At 52.2% G+C, this 22,006-nt stretch overlaps 1 protein-coding gene across 2 annotated transcripts in view; it reads left to right on the top strand.

The window, feature by feature from the left end:
- Window positions 1-22,006, top strand: part of ZNF609 (zinc finger protein 609) — a 67,790-nt gene that overhangs the window by 6,781 nt on the left and 39,003 nt on the right. For both annotated transcript variants that reach the window (XM_026855899.1, XM_026855898.1), the window contains exon 2: window positions 3,869-4,736. In XM_026855899.1, coding sequence (XP_026711700.1) covers window positions 3,990-4,736 — 747 coding nt within the window. In that variant the 5' untranslated portion in view covers window positions 3,869-3,989. The remainder of the gene's footprint in view (window positions 1-3,868; window positions 4,737-22,006) is intronic.

Genomic DNA, 22,006 nt, shown 5'->3' with positions numbered 1-22,006 from the left:
TTTTTTTTTTTTCTCCCCCATCTCTAGAGAGAGGGGGTGGGGAGAGAGGGGAACATCTTAAACCCCCCCCGTGTCGTCTTTGCCGCTCCTTCTTGTGGGCATTCCTGAAAGTTAATCAGGGTGAAAATTGCAGTCGGTCATGTCTGGAAGCCACCAGAGGCTGATCCTGGAGTGCTGCAGGCTGGAGCACATGGGTATGAGACAGCCTCCCTACATGTGGGCTGGTTGCTGCCAGGAGAAGAACTTTCTCCTGCATCTTGCTGCCCTTGGGCGTTCAGTCCTTCCCCACTTTGGTTTCTTGGCCTCCAGTAACCAGCAGAAAAAGCTGGAGAGGCGCAGGCTTGGTGGGTTTGCTGCTGAGCATCTTGCACATGTTTTAGCACAAAGAGCCGGAGGCTCATGTGGTTTCCTCGCTCCCTTTTTTGAAGGCGAGCTATTCTGTTTGAATAGCTTTCTCTAGGTGTGTTTGCAGCTCTGAAAGTGAACTTTCAGGTTTGTCTCTTAATATGGTTGGCTCTGTCCCAGCCCGTAGATGCGGATTGTAGAGGTCTCGGCACCTAATGGAGCTGAATTATTCATGTCTGGTGGTGTGTGTGTGCAGCATTCCCAAGCAGAAAGCTGTCTCCTTGTAGGATCTGCGCTCCAGGACTGCTCTTAAAATGCTTTGTTGGCAGGTCTCCAGGCCAACAAGTGAGCACATGCTTTTCATGTTGCGCGGGGATCAATCCCGCGGTGGCAGGAGGTAAGAGGAAGGACACGTTTATAGCTGAATCAATCTCCTCGGTCTGTTTTCTGAGATACTGTGATTTGTGGTGGCGTTACTCCCCCTGGCAGGAGAGTGGGGAGGATCTGGATAGTACCCGGCGCTTTTCCAGCTTGGGCAGACTGGGTGGTGGGAAAGGGACCTCCCTCTCTGGACCATGGGCTGCAGTAGCCAGGGGTTTCCGTCTGCCCAAAATAGTAACAGTATGGTAGGTCAGGGGTGCCTGGGTGTCTTGCTTGGGAGAGGGTTCCAAAACCCTCCTCCAGCTGCAGAGGTTGAGCCTGTGAGTGTGGCTCACTGGAGAAGACATAGGGAATTGAGATGGGTGTTTCAGGGAGGGGGTGTTTGAGCTTCAGGAGGTGCTGTAGAGCCATGTGTAATGGATGACACGTGGGGGATCCCCCCAGCATGCATACCAGCACCGTGCAGCCCGGGGCTGGAAAGGGCCGATCGCTGCCCTGGTCCCTCTTCTTGCGGTGGCACGTCCCGACCTCCCTGTCTTGCTCTTGGCATGATGTGCCTTTCATCTGCTCTTGCAAATCCAGCATGTTCTCGTCTGTCCTGTTTGCGGTTCCTTTCCCTCTGCATTAGCAGAGCTCGGGCTCCCTTGACGCCTCCTCCATCGGGTGAATGTTTTTTCTCCTGTTGTTCACTAACCCTTTGATTGTTCCTGGCTCTCTAATCACCAGGGACCCAGCGGACTTCTGGGCTCCTTCTTCCTTTTGTTGTGGTAGGAATTGGCAAACGCTGCTGCTGTTTGCATAGTTTCAGACCAAAGTCCTGCTCATCTGCTCTCCTTATTTCATATATATAAATAATATTTATTTGTGTGTGTGTGCATGTATATATGCACACTTAAAACAGCAAGGCAAGTTCCCCAGTGTGAGCTGAGAGCCAGCCAAGCCGGTGTGATGGAGGCATTGTGTGGAGCGGGTGATGCTGTGCTTGTCACAGTATGACCTTGCGGAGTGTCCGTTGTCTTCTTGCAACCGCAGGGCCAGGTCCTTGTCTGTGTGTCCCTCTGATCTGAGCTGGCCATGGCCCTTCATGTGCTCCAACCTTGAGCGGGCAGCTCTTTGAGTTGGAGGCTGAGCCTTTTCCTCTCCTGGTAGCTCATGTGTGTTGGTCCTGTGCAGCAGCGCTGTGTCCCCAAGTCCTGTCCAGTGAGTTGTGGCTGGACTCTGTGCTTCAACTTTGGGCAGGGAAGGGGCTGCTACCAGCTAAAAATCTGGTTCATCCACCTTGTTACTGGTTTTGCCCATCTGGACAAAGGATCCACGGCCAAAGGGAGCTGGCTGCAGCAACGTGTGCTGGCCAGGGAGGTCTGTGCCATGCAGAGATGAGATGGTCGCTGCTGATTGCCGGCCCTATCGGTGGTTCCAAGAGAGGGTCTGAAGAGGCAAGTCCTTGGGGTTGGGCTGGGTGCCTCGGCTCGGTGCTGGGGCGTGGGTGGAGGGTCAGGAGGAGGAAGAGGAGGAGGCCATGATAGAAACACGCAGGGTGGGTTTGGGAAGCTGTTAGCGACTCCTGTGCACAAAGTGATCTCCTGATTCGGCATTTTCTCTGCCGCTGAAATGAGAGGTCAGTGCTTTTCATTTCCAGTTTGCATGCTAGCCCCCGGCTCCTGGGGTTAAAAATCTCCGTAATGACCTGTCAGAGAGCGGATTATTAGCTGTACAGAGCCGAGGATGCTGTGGGGAGCAGATGGAAAATGGTCTGGCTGCGGCAGCCTGTCTGATGAAAGAATCCCTGGCATTTTTACAGTGTTTGCATCTCTGGAAACACACCATGAAGCTGCTTTCCAGGCTCCTGCCTGCTGGGGTTTGAAGAAATTTGTGCGTGTGTGGGGTGTTTTGTTGTTTGTTTTTTTTTTCCTTCCCTTCTCATTTCTCTTTAAGTCACCTGTTTTTGAAGTGTTGCTCTTAAATAGTACCAGGAGCTGTCAGGCCCAGAGCGTGGAGGGAAAGGGGAGGACAGTGCTGCTGGAGAGGAGCTTTGTCCAAATGGGTGGTCAAGGCTTTCTTAAGTGATCTGGAGAGAGGGTGGCTGGGGCCAAGTAGCTGGCCGGGTGGCTGCTGGGAAGAAGCTGTTTCATGTGTTAATTATGTCTCGTCAGTGTAATTGCCACGAGCTAATCTCAGCAAGTGACTCTGGTGCTTTTTCAGGTTTTGTGTGGGTGTCTTTTTTTTTGTTTTGTTTTTGGTCCTTTTTTGTTGGTTTTGGTCTTTTTTTTTGTTGTGTTTTTTTGATTGTTTGTTTTCCTCCCCCTGTCGCTCCCTCTGGGGACATGACGGTGTACAATGCATCTGAGAACAGGGAGGGCCAGGGGCTGGGAAGCTGGGAGGAGAAATTTTGGGCTAGCTGGGGTTGGCCACAGCATGGCCAGGGAGGGCTGATCCCCCCCCTCTTCTCAGTTAAGACTGGGTACCTGTGCCGCTCTGTCTCTCTTTCCCATTGTTTGAAGCCTGCTGTGCAGCTCATCACACTGGAGGTGATGGTGGCTTAATGTCCTAAAGCTGGGTGCCGTGTTGAGCTGCCTGGAGGTGCAGGATGGAAACCCTGCGCTTCCTGCTGCGATTTGGCCTTTGGCAACCACTCTGATGTGTTCCAAGTGTCATGGGCGCTCTGAAGCTTTGGATTTATTTCCCACTGAGGCACTTGACTTCCTCGGCGAGTGGCTCTCGTCCCTTGCAGCGAGGCCAGTGTGGAGAGGAGCTCTCCCCCCGGGTGGCATCAGCAGGAGAGGAATCAATCCTCCCTTCCAGGGGCAGCGCTCGATAATTCAGAGGGAAATGGTGAGCAGGGAAACGTGTGAGTAATGTCTTGTTGGAGCCGAGAGCCGTGACCTGCCAGGGCTGGTATTGATCGAGGGACTGGTGCCAGATGGCTGCTGCTGCAGGGACAGCTGAGGGGCAGCCCCCAGCCTGGGAGGGGGATGGCAGGAGGATGCTGCCTTGTATCATGCGATGGGGGGATTTGGGAGGTTGGGCACTTTCATCCTGCCCGGGACCTTTCCTGCCTGCACGTGTGGCTGCCAGTGAAGGCAGATCAGCCTGCTCTAGGGCTCTTCGTATGTAACCCTATTGTCTTTGCTCTCCCTTCCAGCAGCGATGCCGTCACCTGGGCAGACCCCGATCACCGCTGGAAGCCCCCCGAGGACGTAGGTGACCCCCAGGGCGTGGAGGCAGGGAAGAGCCTTGAACCGTGAGGGGCCGTTAACTCTAAGATGTCCTTGAGCAGCGGAGCTTCCGGAGGGAAAGGAATCGATGCAAACCCGGTTGAGACGTATGACAGCGGGGATGAGTGGGACATTGGTGTAGGGAATCTCATCATTGACCTGGACGCTGATTTGGAGAAGGATCAGCAGAAATTGGAAATGTCGGGGTCCAAAGAGGTGGGGCTCCCGGCACCCAACGCAGTGGCAACCCTACCGGATAACATCAAGTTTGTGAGCCCGGTGCCGGGCCCGCAGGGCAAGGAGGGTAAATCCAAGTCGAAAAGGAGCAAGAGTGTTAAGGACAGTGGCAAGCCAACCCCGGGGACCTCCTTGTTCACTCCCAGTGAGGGAGCTGGTGGCAAGAAGGAGGCTCAAGGACGCTCTGGGGACGGTGTGAACTCGGGTGGCTTGGTGCCTGCCGTCACCCCCAAGGGCTCAGAGAAATCGGCCAAGGCGTCTCGCAGCGTGGCCGGCTCCAAGAAGGAGAAGGAGGGTGGCTCATCCAAAAGCAAGAAGGAAAGGAGTGAGGGCGCAGGGGCTGCGGCGGAGAAGGAGCCCAGTGTGCTGCAGCCCCTGGCCCTGGCAGTGAGGGTGGGACAGTATGATGGGGGTCAGGGGACAGAGCCTGCTGCTGCCGAGCAGCTTGGGAGTATAGCTATTGACACGGGAGCTGCGCTCAATCCCTTGGGAGTTAAGTCAGAGCTGGAGGATGGGGAAAGTGAGTGTCGGCAGCTGAAAAAGGTGAAGTCGGAGAAGGTAAGAACAGTGTTGGGCTGCAGGTGGAGGTGGCTCAGAGAGTCGCTCCTGTGCTGGGATGTGCAGTTGTGGGTGGTGAGGGAGTGGGAGCTTACGGTGGGACCATGTGTCTTGGAGTGTTGGGGACCAGCACTGATGTATGGCTGGTGCCTCCTGGTTCTGGTGGGAAGGTGTTTGGCTGTGTGACATGCCAGGGTCTGGACGTGGTGATGGGCTGCACCAGTCAAGCCATGCCTGGCTCCTGGGAACTGCGCACCCGCAAATGGCGTGCAGTTGCTGTGCGTCAGGGTGCCATCCTACCCTTGGGGATTTGGTTTCTTCAGTGCTCAGCTGTGCCGAGCAGGACCAAGCTGCTCTGGCTCCTCTTGCTCTGCAGAAGGAGCCTGGGCTGATGGTGAAGGTTATGTCCTGGTCCTGTGCCTGCTCCAGCTCTCAACAGGACAGGGCAGTGCCATTTGGCTCTGCTTCCTGGTGGCTTCACCTGGTGTGTCAAAGCTCCTTGCAGCTCACAGAGGAATTTATTTCTCTCTGGTTGCATCATATGCAGAGAAGGAGACATTAACGTGTTAGTAAATGTGGGATCTGCGTGGGTGCTCAGGCAAGCACAAGGTGCAGGGTTGACAGGAGTTACCGCCTCGTTTCTTGGTCTGCTGTTGGTACGTGGGCTTTGTCCCACTTGTGGTGACGATCAGCCTCGGGCCGATGAGTTGCTGTGGGTGATTTTTTTTTATGTGCTGCTCCTCCGCTAACATGCAGCAGTGATGCTGAGCCAGAGAAGCCGCTCTTTGAGGTCCCTGGGGGTCACAAAAAGCCCTCCAGCGAATGGCTGTCTGTCCATCCAAGTTACATTTGGCTCTGGGTGGCAGCACAGTCATTTCTGGATACGGCCGCTGGAGCGGCCTCCATTAGCTTGTTCCTTGGTAATCACAGCAGCTGATGTGATTTCTGTGGGCAGATGAGGGAAGACTTGGAGTGTGTGGAGTTCTTCGTGCTTGGAGCAGACGCTCCTCCGCACTCGTGCATGCGTTGTGTCGCTGGTCCATGCCTGTGAAGCTGCACGTTTGCTGTGCATAGGGTGAGCATCGTGAGCAGGAGTGTTTGGGGTGGCTCAGCCTGACTGTTGTCAACATGTGCTGGGAGGACAGCTGGGGAGTGTGTGTCTCTGTGTTTGCGGCTGGTGGCTCCCCAGGAAGATTGCTGCTTTGGTGCAGGGATCACGGTGTGGGCATTGGGAAGGGATGCTGGGGGAGTTGCTGAGACTGGTGAGATGTTGGAGATTATTTTTTTTCATACACAAAAAGATACAGCATATAATAAGGGTAGTGGGGATGGTTGGCCATGGGATGACTGTGAAAAGAGCTGCTAAGTAGGTCGGTGCTTCCCTCATTCAAGAGGAAGACTCCTGGGGCAGGCGACTGAAGCCTGTAAAATTACAAAGTGATGTGGAGACAACGTGTTGTTTCCTTGTCCTTTCTGGCAGCAGATTGAATGAAACCAGGAAGAGAAGCAGATGCTCTTTTCAGTGATGAACTTGAATTCTGCTGCAAAAAGCTGTGGATGCTGAAAGTTCACCAATGCTCTGGGGCACCTGGGTGGGTTTGTGGAGAAGCCCATTAGTGGGGTGTACAGGGCAATGTATTTTGGCTTGGGAAAAGCCCAGGGAAGGTTGGAGCTTGGGAACTAGTTTGGGAAATATCTCAACATGCTTGGCTGTTATGTTCCTTCATAGCCATCTGCTGCTGGCTGCTGTCAAAGCCAGCATGGGAGCTGGCTGGATCTTTGGTCATACCCTGAATGGCTTTCCCTGTATTTTTACTATTAAAGATTTAGTTCTTTCACTGATGTGGCTGCAGAAACCCTCTGCAGGTAGAGATGCCAAAGCGAGGTGGGGATTATGAAGACAGGGGCACAGACATCATGGACCTTGACAGGCTGGAGGAGTGGGTGCATGGGAACCTCATGAAGATCAATGTGCAAGGCCCTGCACCTGGGTCAGGGCAATCCCTGCTATCAGTACAGATGGGGGGTGTGGGGTGTGGTGAATGGATTGAGAGCAGCCCTGCAGAGAAATACCTGGGTTGCAAATGGGTCAAATTAGCTGGCACTGCACTCGCAGCTTCGAAAGCCAATCGTATCCTGGGCTGCATTAAAGAAGTCTGGCCAGCAGGTTGAGGGAGGTGATGCTCTCCCTCTGCTCTGGTGAGGCCCCCCTGGAGCACTGTGTCCAGCTCTGGGGTGCCCAGCATGAGAAGGACACGGATCTGCTTGAGCGGGTCTGGTGGAAGGCCATTAAATAGTCCGAGGGCTAGAACACCTCTGCTCTGGAGGGGCTGAGAGAGGTGCAGTTGTGCAGCCTGGAGAGGAGATGGCTCCAGGAAGACTCTGTGTCAGCCTTTCAGTATATAAAGGCGGCTTACAAGATAAATGGAGGCAGACTTTTTACGAGGGCCTGTAGTGATAGGACAGGGAAAATGGCTTTAAACTGGAAGAGGGTAGGTTTAGACTTGCCATATTATGTAATGTTTTACAGTGAGGGTGGTGAGACCTTGGAACAGGTGGTTCAGAGATGTTGTGGATGTTCCGTGGTAGGAAGTGTTCAAGGCCAGGTTGGACGGGGCTTTCAGCAACCTGATCTAGTGGGAGATGTCGCTGCTCATGGCAAAGGATTTGGATTAGATGGACTCTAAGGTCCTCTCTAACCCAAACCATTCTGTCATCTCTGTACAGATACCCCATGAGGACAGTTCTGCCATTTTATTTGTGCAGATTCAGGTACAAACCACATCGATGCAGGCTCAGCCTGGAGGGTTAAGCCCTGTTTTGAGAAGTGATTTAAGGTCTGGATCTGGAGGAAAGCATGTTGCGTTTGCGGTTGGGAGGAAACATCGGCTGCATTTTGTCAGCCTCCTGGGGGCAGCTAGATGGCTTCCTTTGGGTTGGGAAAGCCGTGGGCAAGGAGAAGAAAGGTGTCTGCATGGTGAGGGGTGGGAAAGAAGTTTTATTTCTCGAGGAAGAGCCTGAGGTTGGGCTGATGTCTGGGGCAGGGTGGAACCTGGAGGGGATGAGATGGAGGTGGGCAGTGGCTTTGAGCTCTTCCTGTCTCCTGAAAGCTGCAGAGATGACCCAGAAATGGCATGTGGAGTCTGAAGGGCAAGCAAAGAGTGGGGGTAGTGGTGGCTGTGGGAGGGGAGCTCCTCTGGGTAGTGCATTGGTGGGACAAAGGCGATGGGGTCCTGCAGGCCTGGGGACAAACCCTGCCTGGGAAGCGAGAAAATTGCTCAGACTGAAACAGGAACGGCCACAATGTGACTCAACCCAAACTTTGGTCTCCAGCAACTTGTCCTTTGCTTAACCCTGTGCTGCTCCCACTTCTGTTTCAGGCAGGGAGGCTGGTCTCTGTCTGGGGATGGAGAAGTAGAGACTGTCTCTCCCTCTCAGCAGCCCTACTAGCTGCAGCCCCGGGGTAGATGACCTCCCTGTACATGTGTGTGCGCTGAGCAGTCAGCCTCCAGCCAGGAGGTTTTGTCGTATCTCCTTAGCTGGATTAAAGAGCACTTCAGTAGTGAGTATTTTTCCTTGACAAGGCGCTTCAGTGCCACAGTCACCTTGGCGTTTGCCCCTCCTTCTGCTTTTGTGCTCTTTAAATATCTCACTGTAGGGGCTTGCAGCCCTCTGCTCCTTGCTGGATGTAGGAAAGAGCTTTCCTTTGGGTTTTTTCAGACACCCTTTCATGTTAGCAGGTGCTTGAGCTGGCACAAGTGTCCACAGGCAAGATCACCCTTGTTCCCGTGTCTGACATCGCAGTGACGGAGCCTGTGCACGTGGCTCATGGGCTCCATGGGGACGTGGTTTGCTGGCGTGACCCCATGGCTTCTCTAGTTGGTGAAGCCTTAGGAACCACATATCCCAAATGCCCTTTTTCTAGGTGCATATCTTGGCTGTATCTGTTGCAGCATGCCTTGTTATGTACCCTCCTCAAACCTGATGCCATTGGTGTGTTGGGACACGAGTCATAAATTTGCCAGGGATGGCGCTGATCATGATGAAACCTGTTGGCAATAATGGTGTTGAGACCTTTCAGGGTCTCTGGGGTGGGCTGAGCACCCAGCACAGGTTTGCCTCAGGCTGTGGTTCGGTGCCTGGGCAGCTCCTTGCACCAGCCTGTGCTGCTGGAGCCCCAAAAGATATTTGGGGGGACAGGAGCGAGAGCTTGCAGCAGGGAGATAAATGAGCCTGCGCTGATGCGCCCCTGCCCAGAGCCTGTGGACCAGCAATGAGGACTGTACCCGACTCGGTAGCCAGCAAGCCACGGGTCAGTGGGGATGGCCAGAGCTGAGCCCGGGTTTGGTTCGGGGGGGAGCACTGATGTTGGGGGGGGAGCGGCGGCTCTCCGTGAGCAGCCTGCTCAGCAAAATGGCCGTGCACGGAGGAGAGGCGCCGGCCAGGCTTGGGAAGCCCGTTTTCACTCTCTGCCCCACTGGCTGCTTCCGTGTGGCCGAGCTGGCCCCCGGGGTCCTTTCGCCAGGACAGTGGGCGCTTCCTTGCCATCTTGCACCCGGGCTCGCTGCCCATGCCACTGCCCCTGCACCCTGCTCCAGAGGGCTGGGGCAGGCTGGCCCAGCCGGGGGATGTTAAGCATTAAACAAAAGAGCCTCCCAGCTCTTGGCTGCCACTCCAGCTTTGTTTTGATTGAGAGGTTGTTCAGCAGGAGGAGGGCGGGTTTTTTTGTGTTTTTTTTTTTTTTTCTTTCTTTTCTGATGAACGTCCAGATGCGACGCTGCTGCAAACAAGGGAAAGGCAAACAGAAGCCGCTGGAGACTCGGCTCTCCTGAAAAGCCTCTCTGGGTCACGTGCACTGTGGTTTCAGGCGGTGAGGAAGGTGGATTTGGTTGTGTCCCTCTGTGGGAGAAGGGGTGGAAGCCACTGGTGCATTTTTTTGCCCTGAGTTTTTCCCCCAAGCACAGTGTGGTTATGCCTTGCTTGTGCTCTGAGCAGAGATCCCCTGCTATGGGTGACCTGATGGTGAGGGGACGTTGTAAGGTGGGGTTCATGGCTGTAGATGGGCACCAAAGCTGGTGTGAAAATATACTTCTGGTTCTGTGGGAGGATGGTGTGGTGTTGGAGGTGGTGCTTGAGCAGTGCCTGGGAGGTCAGATGGTGGAGGAAGCGGGGTGGCTATGCCATACCAGTAGCAGCTGTCATAAAAGAAATACTCCCCAAAAATACATACCTGGATCTTCCCTGCTGCCTCTGCCTTGTCCAGCAGTTTGCAGGATGACTTTGTTGTCATCTGTGCGGACTTTCTTCCCCATAACCCACAGAGGCAGACCAGCATAGTCTCTTCAGCACTGTTCCTGCAGTTGTGACTGTCCCAGCCTGACTGGGATGTAGAACATCCCCCACCCATTAATTCTTTATGTGGAATCAAAGCATGGTTGCCTTTTTTTTTTTTTTAAGTAATTTTTAGTGGGAGGGATGAGGTTTGGTGGTGGATGGGAGTGGTGAGGGTTGGGGTGAAGGGGTGCTTGGATAACTGCAGCTTGAAGAGGTGAGATCAGAGATGTGGGCTCTGCTAGGTTCAAGCCCAACAGGAGGTGGTTGTAGACTCTCTTAGGGACATTTCTGTATGTTGGGTATTACATTTGCTTTCAGCTTTGCACCTCAGAGAGAGAGTGATGCTCTGTGTAGAGCCCGGAGACCACCATGAACTTGGCACCAACCTGTTTGTGGACATGGCTGTGGAGATATGGCCACGAACCCTGAAGATGTGGCTGCTATTCCTGTGCTGCTGATGTACATCATCCTGCTGGTGGATATAAAGGGCTCCAGCTCTGCTGTGGCCTCTTCTGTGGTGGTATCCCAGCCATTGCCAGCTTCTTGCTGTCCTTTAGTGCTTGTCCTCTTCTCCTTTGTGAGCTGATAGTGGCACCAGTACAGCAGCACAGCTGATTCACATTGCTGAGCTTCCTTTTAGGACTTGGTCTCACTCTCCACTGGCAGGTCTTTGTGCCTTGTTCCTGTACAAAACAGTTCAAATGCGGTTTGACCAGCAAGCTCCCTGAGGAATGGCATGGGAGTGGGGAGCTGCTGCACTGAGGGTGTGAGCCCTCTGTGTGCTGAGCACTGTCTGTGCTTGCAGAATAACTCAACACACCATAACAGCTTTTTCCACCCCAAATATCAAGACATTTGACGTGAGGCTTTGGCAAAACGCAAGCTACTCTGCCCTGAGATCCCCATTGAGGTGAGGATGAAGAGGGCTCATCTGTGTTTGAGATGGTAGATTGAGAAGCAGAATTGCTTGATGTGGGGCAAAGCCAGGATGGGGTGTTGCAGGCTGGTCCCAGCCTTGTGCTTCAGAGATGTACTGGTGATTTTGATCCAGATATGATGGGTAGCGCCCAGTGTGAGTTTCCTTGTCTTGGAGCCAGAGTTCAGGCAGAGAAACTCCCAATGGAGGCATTCTGGTGAGAACTGTTTCTGCTTTACAACCCCTCCAAACCTTGCTCTATCCATCCCTTCAGAGCTGGTGTTAAACCTGTCCTTCGTTTTCTGCAGAGATATTTAGGGCACACCGGAAGCCCAGCATTTGGGGTAGGGATCCACTCATACTGAAAACCCTTGGCAGAAGCCTTTTTCCTGCCATCCCAGTGCTGTTTCCCACCCCTTGCTCCACAGGGCTCGGCTCTTTTTGGGGAACGGCAGCTGGAGCAGCGCTGGCAGCTCAAGGAAGTGGCAGGGGGTCGCAGGCAGCTACTGGCTCTTGCCTGCTCCTCTCACCGTGGTTTCTTTTCTCCAGCCATGCTGGAATCGGCCGCCTCCAGAGCTGCTGACAGCCCTGTGTTGGGAAGCCTTGGGAATTACACCACTTGTTTCCTTATCGTCCCCGGACCCACCGCCCGGAGCCTTCTGCTCTAGGAACAAGGCAAGAAGGGGGCATGCAGCCAACATGTGTCAAGAGCTACAAAGGAGGAAATTGGCCTCGTTCACTTAAAACCATGGGGTTAGTCTTTGAGTTTTGGCTCCTGCTGAGAGGTTATTTATATGTGGGTTTTTTTTTTTGTTTTTTTTTTTGTTTTTTTTAATAACCACTAGATGTAGCAGGCTGGGAGTTTCAGCTGATCCCACCTCTGAAGGTTTTATAAAGGAAAAATTGCATCTCTCCCTGTTTGCTTTCCTGGCTGGCAATGTTAGGAAGGACTAGTTAAGGGGTGAGTTAGTTTTAATGCCTGACCCATCAGCATTGCTGTATCCTGTTTAATAGGTTGTTGTGCCGAAACGCAGCCCCATCTCTGCCGGAGTGGGAAGCAGGACCTGTGGCTCCCCGTCAAGGACATGGTGGTAGGAAATGGAGCTGCGCTGGGAAAGCGGAGAAAACATCTCCCCATTTCCAAAGCGCGAGAGTAGAATGACAATGCGCTAATGAGGAGGCTGGCAGAGGGGGGATGGCTTCTTCTCGACGGGGTCCTTGCACTGCTTCCTTGGCGTGAGCGAGCTGCAAATCCGCTCCCCTGATGCTTTGATTAGAGATTTTGATGAAAAGGCCGGCGGGTGATTGATCCTGCTGACTCATGGACCTGATTTCTTCTCCGATGGAGACAGTAACTACTTGAGATGGGTCAGATTTTGAGGCTAACTGCCTCGGGTAGACTCTCTGGTGTTTGTTGCTTTGCTTCCAGGCTGGCGGTGGCTGCTTATTAGCCTAATGACCCCAGTTACCCGGCACCATTTATCTGCCTGAGTGAGATTTCTTTAAAGGAAAATTCGTGCGTCTTGAATGCCGTGCGACCCCGAAGGCTTCAAAACCCGGCGAGCTGCTCCCACGGCCCTGCCGGGGAGCTGATGCAGGGGGAGTGTGCCAGGAATAACCTGCTAATGAGCAAAACTGCTCCTCCAGCCAGCAGCCAGGGAGGCTGCTGGAAAGGGCTGTGGAGCAAAGCGCTGCCTGCTTTTCCCTTCCTCTGCTGTTAAAGGCTGGCTTGTTGGGGATTTGATGCCTTTTCCCTGTTTCCTGCAGGCATGGCATCTTCTGTGCCACTGCTTTCCCAATGTTTGCTGTGCAGGCACGGTGCTGTGTTGCTCTTCGGGGGTGTAGCTGTGAATTATGTCTTCCCTGTGAGTCCTTGTGTGTAGGCAACCTCAGAGATGGGCTGGGTGAGAGGGTACCCAGATATTAAGAGCTGATGGCAGGCAGCACCCCTGTGCAGGATAAAAGGCAGCTGGTGATGGCAGTGGACTTTTGTGGATGACTTTTTGTGACGTTCCTACCTCACTGTCATCAGTGACTGGAACTTGAGTCCTCACCGTGCTGCAGGAGGAAAGCCACCCTAGGTCTCATAGATGTTGAGTCAGCAGTGGGAGTTGGAGAGCTGGAGAGAGCAGCCAAGGGCTGGAAAGAAATCGCCAGGCTCTGATATGATTTAAAGCTACCAGGAGCCTGAAGATATGTTGTATATGGTGACAACATCTGCTCGAGATATTCCTGTCCCTGTTACTCATTCCTGCCCACGGACCAGATCAAGGAACTGATCTGATGTAAATAAACGTGCTCAGGGTTTTCTAGGGTGAGCTCAGGTTGCGGGCTGGCATGGGCGGGCGAGTGGGCACTTTGTGCTGGTGGGGTGGGCAGGATGGCAGGCAGCGGCTGTGCTGCCTGGGGCTGGGGATGAGGGCTTTGCCAGGGTGATGCTGTGGTGTAAGAGGTTGGGGACTCTGCTGGCCACCAGCCTCTCGCAGGGCTGACAGTAACTTTGGCCAGCAGCGCTCAACCCAGGGGGCACATGGTGCCCGTGCTATCCATCTCTCCTTGTCCCATGTCTCCAGCCTTGCCCCAGCTGGCTTAACAGTGCCGGCTCCATCCCAGCACGCTGTGGATGGGGTAAATCCCTTTGCAGGAAGATGTTAACCACAAAGCTTTTATATGGAGTAGTAATGACTCTTGCTCATATCTGCTGATGTTTCCCCTGTGCTTGACACTGAAATTGGTTTAAAACTCGGTAAGTATCTAGATTTATTTTAAAATATTGCCTGGTTTCACTTGGGTCTCGTGAAGCGTGTCATGATGAATAATGCAGAGGGCGCGCCTGCTTTGCTGGCTTAAGGTTTAATTCTGTTTGCAGCATGGAGGTCACCAGATTTTACATACCATCAAGGAGATGGGGTGTGATACAACTCAAAAGTGCTTTTCATCCAGCCAAGGAAGTGAGAGGACCTGTCGGGGCTCTTGGCTGCCCTTTCTTGATGCGAACACTGGAGTCTCCGTGCCTCAGTTTCCTGTGTCCTCTGTGTGGATCAGATACTCCCCTGTTAGGCATGAGCATGGACTTTGTTGGGAGAGCACTTAAGGTGCTCCATGTGGAGAAGGCACCATTACAGCTACAAATCCTGTGCTTGTGGTGGTGTGTTGGTGGGTTTTTTTGTTTTGTTTTGTTTTTTTTTTTCCCCCAAGCCAGAAAGTAATTTAATTCCAGGAAGCTCGCTCCCTCAATTAGCTATGTAAATGCAATGTTGTGATTTTTTTCCCCAGGTGCTATGCAAACGAATGCTGTTCCCAGACTCCCCCTGCTTGCCCCCCCATCCCTCCCTGCAGTCATTGGGATGCAGGTACGCTGCCTCCTGTGCTGGGAACAGCCCCGCTCATCTGTTTAACAGATGGATGTGGCTTCTTCTGGAGTGAACTGCATGCCATAGGGCTGGTGGCCACCATCCCTGGGCTCAGCCCTTGTAAGAGGACCCCAGAGGTGGGGCTTGGTCCTGAGTTCAAGCCTGTCGCTGGCAAGGCTGAAGGAGGGAGAGCAGCGTTTGCCTGGCAGCTTGTCAGCGGATGGTGGCGAGTGGAGGCATGAGGTGTGTTGTCTGAAAGGAGCTTGTTCCCTGGAGAGGGCATCCCAGAAATAATCGGTACTGCTAAAGCTGGCGTCGGTGCCAGGATGCCGCATCACAGGTGTGGTGTGGCGAAGGGGCTGTAACATCCTCGTGGTCCTATGCTGAGCACAGTGCATGGCAAGAGCCGTGGCTAATGTGACTATACCAGCTCTAGCAAGTATTTCCAGCTGGTGCTGCCTTGCCAGCTTAGGATCCTGACCTACCCTCCCTGGCAGGACACACAGCCCCAGGTCTCCGCTCCTGTGTCCCCTTGACCTGCCACAGCATAGGTCAGAGAGGCCCTTTGTGAGGAGAAGGGAGCAAAGCCATGGGAGAGAAGGGGGGAGACATCAGTGCTAGAGCTGAGCTCCAGCAGTCAAGTGGGGAAGGGAGGCTTGGAAGAACAGGAAAGAGCTGGGGCTGGGCCACGTGTGCTTGGGGGGCCGGGGGAGATTGCTTTCGAAGGCTGAAAAGGATCCTGTAAGGGGAGGATGGCTGGGCGCCAGTCAGCTCTTTGAGGTGGTAACTAAGTCATCAAGAAGAGCTGTCGTGTGCTGGCAAAGCCTCTCCTGTCCGGGTGTTGGGGAGACAAACAGATCTATAGGATGCCTTGTAAGTAGAGCGACGTTTTAGGGTTTCGAGTGCTGTTTGCTGTTCTGCGGCTTGGAGGGGAGGAAGGTAACTGTGTATATATATCACAGAGCCCAGCAGTTTGTTAACAGGAAGGTTTCTTTTTTTTTGCTTAGAATTAACATTTCAAGGTACACGAACTCTTTAGGTATTTAGTGCTTTATGGTCTTCCAGACTAGCTATTAATACTCTGCTTTGTGTACGGGGTGAAGGGAGCTGGAGAGGCTGAGCTTTGAATATCCCTTTGAAGGAAACCAGGTTTTTGATACAAACCCTATGGCCATGAGCAGAGCATTTCTTAGCTGCCCTGACTTGGGGGAAGAGTTAAAGCCTCTTGTTAGGGAGGAGAGCAGGTGGTTCAGCCCTCAGGCCATGCTATGCAGGGACGTGAAACCACCCTTCTATGTGAGGGTGGCCGAATGTGCCATGGCTTTGCTGGATCACTGCCTGGTTGGTTTGTGGAGGAGCCATGACCCAAGAAAAGGCCCTGCTTTTGAGGGGCTTACAGCATGTGCTTCTCTCTGCTCCGTCTTACAGACCAAGAAAACAGGAGCTGTCAGTGTTCTCCATGATAGATAACTCAATGGTAGCTAATGGTAGTGTAGCTTGTGTCCTGTCCACGTGGTCTCTGTAAGTAGTTTCAGTGTTTACCTGTTCCCCCAAGGGGTGTGAGGAGGTTCATGGCATTAAAAAAAATGGAAATTTTGAGATTTCCAGGCTGTGTACTCAACAGTAGTGCCTTGACTTCTGGCAGGGGCACCTCCCTCTGTGGGGCCCTTCAAAGGTGGAAGACATGGTGGCGAGGGCAGTGGCAGATCCAGTTCTAGGGTTTTTTTGTGTGAATGGAGACTGTTTTGGGGTTCCCATTGCTCTGCCTCCATATCCAACACTCGCAGTGTGCTTGAGCCCTTGGGGTCAAATGAATCTGCCTTCCTGCAGAAGGGGCTCTCCTTGGCCACTCTTGGCTGGGAGAAGAGGATGGGTGAGATGCACCACATCTTTGCGGTGTCCCAATGGTCTCCAGCCTTTGGCCACAGGAACAAGAGTGACCAGACTTTCAGGTGCCTGTTGTTTTTGGGCAAGAAACCAATGGCTTCATCCTCCAGGCCACCAAAGCAGCCAGATTTTCTGAGCAAGGCAGGGACCCGATTTGGTACAGATCCCAAGCCGGTACCATAAGGAGCCCATGATGAGAGGTTGTCTCCTCTTCGAAGCCACTGTAATGAAAGGTAACATGTTGAGTTGGGTTTTGAGCGGGGACAGGGGTTTTGGTAAATTGAACATTTCTGGGCATAGAGACCTGTGTTATGGTGCTGTGCTTTGCTCCTTACCCACTGCTCTGCTGTTGTGCATTGCCCTAAAGCCTTTGGGAACCATCCTCCTTGGTCAACCCATTTCAAACGTGGCACTAAAGCAGCGCCTGGTGGAGGTGTCTTGGCAGCCCACATCAACTGAGCGATTCCAGCCTCCTGCCAGTGAACAAGGCCATTAAAACTCAGTCTCCTCTGGGAGCTGATGTTCTGATATGGGAGATGGGAAGAGAATTGCTTTCAATTTCCCATTGAGGTGTGGGAGACTTGCTTGGCCTGGCTGTGTCAGTGGCTATTAGCTCCAGCACTCAGTGCTGCTCTCGGGTCCGCTTTACTTCTCAGTTTGAGGAAATTGAATAATGAGAAAACCACTTAGGAGGATTTTAATCAGAACTTGGCAGAAGAACTTAAGGAAACCCAAGAAATCTTCTGACAGCCATGCTTCACACTGAGATTGCTGATGAATGGAAAGGGCAGAGACGGGGCTGATGCTCAAGTGGGTTGGGTTTCTTCTGGCCCATTTAATGGGATCACTTGGGTGTTCCTGCCCCACCGAGCTGGGAGAGAGGAGGGAGAAAATAAGCTGCCTTCAATGTGCTGGAGACTTGCTGTCAGCTGGAAATGAGACAGAGTCCTCTGGGAAAGTAGTCCCAAACCTGCTGGAGATGGCCAGCGTGGGTCAGGAGAAAGTTGCTTAATTTATATAATAGTGGTCTTGCAAACTGGGGCAGTAGTGTGATACAGTTGTATTTCTTAAGAAGTTGACCTTGGCAGTCTTGTGAAGTGGGCCTGTGTGAACCTCATGAAGTTCAGCAAGGCCAAGTGTGAGGCCCTGCACCTGGTTTGGGGCAGTTCCCACTATCACTACAGACTGGGGGGTGGGGTGAATGGATTTAGAGCAGCCCTGGGGGTACCGGTGGGTGACAAATTGGATGTGACCTGTCAATATGCACTTGTGGCCCAGAAAGCTGACTGCAGCCCAGGATACATGGAAAGACGTGTCTGGCAGGTGGAGGGAGGTCAATCTCCCCCTCAGCTCCACTTCCATGAGACCTCACATGGCGTACTGTGTTCAGCTCTGAGGTCCCCAGTTCAAGAAGGATATGGACCTGTTTAGAGCAGGTCCAGACGAGGGCTGTGAAAATGTTCTGAGGGCTAGAAGACCTCCTCTAGAGAAAGGCTGAGAGAGTTGGGATTGTCCAGTTGGAGAGGCTCTGGGGAGACCTTACTGAGGCTTTTCTATATATAAAGGGAGTTTATAAGAAATATGGAGAGAGACTTTTTACCAAGATCTGTGGTAACAGGACAAGGAGCAACAGCTTTAAACTGAAAGAGGGAAGATTTAGATTGAAAATAAGGAAGAAATGTTTTTATGATGAGGGTGGTGAGGCCCTGGCACAGGTTGCCCAGGGAAGCTGTGGCTGCCCCCTCACCAGCAGGGTTCAAGGCTTTGGGCAACCTGGGCTAGTGGAAGGTGTCCCTGCCTGGGGCAGGGGGGGTAGAACTGGATGATCTTTAAGGCCCCTTCCAACCCAACCCATTCTATGATGCTGTGGTGCTAAGTTGTTGATGGAAATGGTAAATGCTGTTGGGGGGGAGAAATGCTGCTGTGAGGTTCAAAGCCCTAATGGGTGATGTCCAGGGTCAAATTGAGGCATGCATGAGGGGTGTCTCTTTGCTTAGACAAACTTCTTGCTGTGATGGGAGATTAATCTCAGCTTTCCAGACCCTTGCTTAGAGCTGGTGGTGAGTTTCCCATAACATCTCAGCTCAAGTTTCTCATTTTAGGGTTTGGCTCAGTTGTAACTTCTTCTGTAAACTGTTATTTTGGAAAATTTGATTAAAAATACCACTCATTGGATGAGTAGCTTGACCATTTAGGGGAAGGAGAGCTGCAGGAGCAGTTCTTGTGTCATGTGCTGCAGATGGGTGATCCAAACTAGTGTTTACTTTCTGATTCTGGGCAAGGTGAGCCTGTAGTCTTGGTTTATGAGTGCGGGCCTGGTGCTGCTGAGAATAAACTCCTCAGAGTTGTGTTTATTTGTGAAGGGCTCTTCAAGACTGTGTTGTACCATTGCTTTTTGTTTTACTGATATTCCAGCATTTGGACTGTTTTCCTAAATGTGCTTTCATCCAAGAAAGAGGTTAAGGGAGTGAGAACTGTTCTGATAAAGCTGCCAAAAATAATCTTTGAGACTAAGTATTGCTCTTGACTTTCTCCTGTAAAACAATTTGTGGGTGAGCACAATGAACAACCCTAGGAAACCCCCAAATGCTTCAGCTGGTTGTTCCTGCTTGGGGTTGTAGGACTATAAATTTTCTGCAAGAGTATTTGAGTTTGTCATGTGCTGTGTGAGATGATCCAGTTGTGGTGATGGACATTTCAGGAAATTGTGGTTGAGGTGACCATATTCTTGAGGAGGGATCTGCATGTGTGTGCTTAGGTTGATTGGGAGCAGCCTAGAACCTGCTGATGCACACATCCATCTTCCTCTTTCCTCCCATGGATTGCTTTTGCTCCTTCAGGATGACGTCTGTTTTGCAACAAGCTGATCTAACAAGCCCGATAGCTGGCACAACTTTAGGTGTTGAGGATGCAACGGTGACAACATGATATGGATGATCTTTAAGGTATTGTATGAAGAGCCATCTGAAAAGTAGGTTGGTGCAGCACTGGAGTTGAGTCTTTGGCTCTCAGTACCTGGGAAGTGCAGAGCTAAGCTGAGTGAAGCAGCCTTAACTCTGCCCCCTTCATCATGCTCCTTCTGGCAGTGTTTTCGCTAAAAATCACACGTCTGTATGCTCTGACTTTGTTTGACAACTTGCACAGTAAAAAGGAGCTACACTTCTTCCTTGATGAGACCTGTAGGTATACACGGCATGTGTTCTCCAGAGTTGCGTGGCCATGAAGCAAAATATGTTTTTGATGCCATCTGCTTCGTAGGGGACAGAGTTAGATCTACTGGAGGAAGCTTAACATGCTCCCCTGGCTTGCATGGGATCCGGTCCTGGCTTTGTGCTGTACCATGCCTCTCCCAAAGGACCCAGGATGGTTGTATTGGGCCAGCTTGGTTAATTCACAATTAACTGAATACAGACAACACTTAAGGCCCCATTAAGAAAAGCATACTTGTAGGAGGACTCTCTTCTGAACCTCTTGGTAGGTGGTTTGCATATTCTGTTAATCCTTAGGGTTCATACTTTGCAGGTGGGACTTTCCTGGTGAGAGTATTGGTGGCTGTCATGTCCTGTTGAGTAATATGCAAAGCCAGGCCTTAAGCATGCCACTGTTTAAGGCCTGGCTTAAAACACCAGTGGCTTTGGAGGGAGTAGGAGTGAAAGGTGAGTGCAACCAGGGGATGACACCACTCCTGGTGAACAGAGGATTAAAGTCACCACTAGTAGCCTGGACTCCATAAACAGTTTTGATACTAACTTCGAGGAGGTTGTATTGGTGGGACACCATGTTCCTTCTCAGGGGCTTCTTTTGGATCTAGAAGCCTGAACTCTGGAAAGCACCATCAGTCTGGGTGGCTCTGCCTGTAGAGCTCTTTGAAGTCCCAGGATGGCTGAACTCCGGTGCTGGCCAGGAGCCACACTAGCTCCTGCCTGGGGTTATGGGCAGTGGGGCAGGATGGGGAGCCTGGCTCTGGAGGCTTCCAGCTGGCTTGTAACCCAGTGGGGCTGAGAGCAGCGGCTCTTCCATCTGGGCCAAGAATTTGTAGGGGCTTAATTGACCTGTCCTGGCACCGGCCTATAACACTGTTCCAGTGTCAGATTTATTGCTATTGGCAGGCGATCACCCAGGCGCCCAGTGCAGCTTCTGCAGCTGGTGTGTTCCCAGTAGGGCAAACGCTGCTTGCTTTTTCTAAATTAAAATCTCATCTTAGGGTTGCTCGTTAGCCTTTTTTAAAATATCATATGAATGGCCAATACTGCAGGTCTTCATCTTGTTTCTTACCGAGAGGTGATCATGCTGTGTGTATTTTTGAGTGAGGTGTGATCAATTTGGTGAAGATTTTGGTCCTTCTCTGTGTGTGGGAAAGGAGTCTTTTTTTATCTGTGTATGGTTTTCATGAGCACATTAGCAGTATCTGGTCGGGGCTTCACATGCCTTCCTGGGCTGTTTGCAGCCTGGTGGTATTTTTCTGGAAAGAAGCTGGCTGCTGGAGCAGAGCTACCTCGGCTTTACCTTGCAGAGGAGCTGCTTTTTTGTGGGGGGATAGGGGGACTGCCTTGGGCTTGCAGCTTGATCTAAAGGATCATCCTTGAATCGCAGCCGAATGCTGGCACGTGGATGTAAGTTAAGCTTGGCTCTGGAAGGTGACCGTTCCAGAACAGCGGTCTCTTACTCTGCAGGTCTTTGCCCTGGTGTCTCAGCCTGTCTTGTTGATGACTGCTTCAGCTCTGCCATTCCCTCCCATTACACTTCTGGGGGAAACAAGGAAAGCAGAGGAGCCAGGTTTGGTTGCCCCTTTGGTCTCAGCAGTGTCTGACTTGCAAAGCCATTTGGACGAATGGTGCTTTGAGAGCCTCCCATGCTTGCAGTGGCACTCAGCAGATTTTGTGTGGAGGTGTTGGACTGGGAGTCACTGGTGAAGGAGGCAGGCCAGCTCTGTAGAACACTCCCTAGAGCAGGGTGACTGCTTGAGCAGGGGGTTGGACCAGATGACCCCAGAGGTCCCTCCCAACCTCAGCCACTCAGTGATTCACCTGCCCTGGTATTTCCTTACTGGCAGGGGCTCCCACCAAAGCCAACTCACATGTGAAAGTAACAGTGCCAGGATGTGGGTGCACGCCAAAGCCTGTCGGCGTCTCAAGATGTTCCTCTCTCCTAAGCTGGCTGTGAAGAATAGCAACCAGTGCCCTGGACAAGCAAAACTTTGTTTTATGACAATTGGTAAACTGCAGCTGTGCTGACCAGCTGAATAGTCCCTAAAAGAAAGTTTGTGTTTTCTTGCACCTTTTTTCTTTAAGAGTCAGGTTGTTCTGGATGACTGGCTGAGCTGTGAGGTCCTGCCGTGCTCCCTGCTGCCCAGGGGCAGACCACAAGCCATGGTCTTCTTCCTGGTGTCTCCTACCTTGGGGAGAAGGGAGTGGGGTGTATGGGGAGAAGAGGTAATGCTGGCATATTGTTCTGCTTTGGAATCTCCAGTCTTGCCTGTTGTCCTGAACTGCTTTCAGCCCAGACAGGTTACAGGAGACAACAGATATTTGGTTATGATCTCTTAGAAGATGGGAGATCTCAGATGAGAGCTTCCTCACACACAGTTCATGTTCAGCTTAAGCTTGGGTGCAGGAACTTCCCTGCCTACTTGTGTGGTCATTGGAGCTTTGCTGCTACACCAGGAGGTGTCCTGCCTGCTCCTGGCCACCTCTTCCCACACTAATGCTCAAGGGTTTGTGCAACTGTGTGGGGAACTGGGAAATAATCCCATTGAAAGCTATGCTGAGCAACATCAAAGG

Source organism: Athene cunicularia (genome assembly GCF_003259725.1).
Source record: "Athene cunicularia isolate RWA chromosome 10 unlocalized genomic scaffold, athCun1 chr10_part1, whole genome shotgun sequence".
NCBI lineage: Eukaryota > Metazoa > Chordata > Aves > Strigiformes > Strigidae > Athene > Athene cunicularia.
The sequence above is the reverse complement of the archived record's forward strand: the minus strand, read 5'-3'. Positions and strand labels throughout refer to the sequence as shown.